At 39.8% G+C, this 2,115-nt stretch overlaps 1 protein-coding gene across 1 annotated transcript; it reads right to left on the minus strand.

Annotated features, from left to right (window-relative positions):
- Positions 1–368: 368 nt before the first annotated feature.
- LOC120249624 (F-box protein At3g62230-like) lies at positions 369–1,915 on the minus strand. Its single transcript, XM_039258204.1, has 3 exons — positions 1,052–1,915; positions 781–960; positions 369–671 (listed from the first exon to the last, which is right to left on the minus strand). Exons 1-3 carry the CDS (start codon positions 1,913–1,915, stop codon positions 369–371), a joined length of 1,347 nt encoding a protein of 448 aa, XP_039114138.1.
- Positions 1,916–2,115: the final 200 nt, after the last annotated feature.

The raw sequence follows: 2,115 nt of genomic DNA on the forward strand, positions 1-2,115 counted from the left end.
AGAGCGTATATTCCAGCTACACTTACGTCGTGGAACTTGTCTTTATCACTATACAAATCTCTTGTGCAGTGGCCCACAGTCACTTCTCTCTCTAGAAAGAAAGGTAAACCACTTTTAACTTCTAGCACTAGTTGTCGGTCCCCATTTAAACATCATCAGTAGCAAATTTGGTAATTATCTTCATGCATTGACTTTTATCATTTATATTTAAAAACAACTGCAAACTTTGCATACAACACACTGAAAACCAATTACCAACCAACTTGAAAGCATGACATTATAACATGACTTAAGGCAAGCCAATTTACTCTTTTGTTCGAATAGTAGATAGGTAGCTATTATGATATCCCTCCTTGCAGCTTCTCCATTTAGCGAATAGTTGTTGTGACATCAGGGGAAGCATTATTCAGACCATGCAGGGTTTGTGCAAGGCCCATGTAGCGGTTACGATTCTCAATGTTGCCATCGCTGGCAACTTCAAGAATCATATCTTTGAGAACATTGGATTTCCTCAGCAGGAATTTCAGAAATGCTAACTCATTAGCAGTCCCTTTGAAACCTTGCACAGTGACCTTCTTCAAATGGCGATTCAGGCATGTTATCGTTGTTATTTGTAAGGCCCAAAAAGCAGCAGCATTTGCAGGTCTATTGTCGAATGGATAAGTAAATCCCTGACCATAGACAAAATCAAAATTTCAGACAAGTACTAATGCCACCCTAAAGAGAGAAAAATGTGTAAATATCAGTTATATAATTAATTAACCAAAAAAGTTCACTTACTTCAATCTGTTTGACATCATCCATTGTAACAGTAAGGTTCTCCAATTCAGGGTAACTTCTTAGCAAGAGCACAACACCTGGCAGCTCATTCGGGTGCATGGCCACTTTTTTCAGTATCAAATGCCTAAGCATTTGATTTGAAGAAGACAGGCGTAGTGGATCATCTCCATGAGGTAGCACCTTCAGAAAATATGATAAATGCCATTCGGAAGTGAAAATGATTTTGTTCAACATTTAAATTGGATATGTGCATTGATGGGAAAGTGAATGCCAAACCTGAATGGTATAGCTGCAGACAGTTATTTCTTTTGCTGTGACAAATGAGCTGATGACGCCAGACAAAAAGGCACCCCTCATCACCAGTGAAGTTTTTTCTAAAAGAGAAATCAAAAACCGCCTCTTCCACTCTAGGTGCTTCAATGGTAAATAACTTGACCCTGCCAAAGTACTTGAAGTACTTCAAGTTCCTAGCCTCTATTTCAACAAGTCCGGTGTCTTCTGAATGACAATGTTCTATGGTCAACCTTTTGAGTGCTCCTTTTTCATCGGCAATCCTAATTAAATACAATGAAGTTAACCTGATTAAAGAAAGATCTTCCAGGTGATCACAATTCTTGATCAGCTCTTGTAACATTTCATCTTCCATTGCAATCCTCGCAATGATCACGTTGTGAAGATGCTTAAATTCTTTGAGCTTAGCTGGATCAAAATTGCATCCCGTGAGCTTCAATGTATCCAATGAAGATCGATACATATCATAAAAGTCAGAGACTAATTCAGCACACGCATTGTTGCCTTCTGGAAACTTGTCATGCAAGTTGACATCTGAGAAATCAAGATCAAGCTCCATAACGCTCCTTGTACGTCCTGCAACTCGGATCCATTCATTTGAATGGGCTATGTAGTCACCTGGATTTGAAAACCGGAGATGAAAAGAATTGATGCCTGATTGTTCACATGAGACCATCACCTTTCGAGCATATTCGATGAAAGCTTGCTGACCTCGGGACTTGACGCCATCAGCCAGAGCTTGACGACCATCATTAATGAGCTGCCGGCAAATGTCCGGCTTGGTAAACGGGCTATCATCGAGGTAAATATTGAGTGGATTGGAACGAGAAGAAGAGGCAGCCATCGATAATGAATTTGATTACTACTTGATCTTGTCGATGGCTGGACTGAAGAAAATATGGATGAGGGGGATGTATATAGGGATGATAACCAAGAGAAGTAACGGTTGGGAAACCACAAACGATCACACCCATTCATATTGAAGCGGTTCGTAAGTGTGGTTTTGATGACTGTTTGCAGGTGTTTTTTTGACAAATAATTATG

The sequence above is a fragment of the Dioscorea cayenensis genome, chromosome 3 (genome assembly GCF_009730915.1).
Source record: "Dioscorea cayenensis subsp. rotundata cultivar TDr96_F1 chromosome 3, TDr96_F1_v2_PseudoChromosome.rev07_lg8_w22 25.fasta, whole genome shotgun sequence".
In the NCBI taxonomy this organism is placed as follows: Eukaryota; Viridiplantae; Streptophyta; class Magnoliopsida; order Dioscoreales; family Dioscoreaceae; genus Dioscorea; species Dioscorea cayenensis.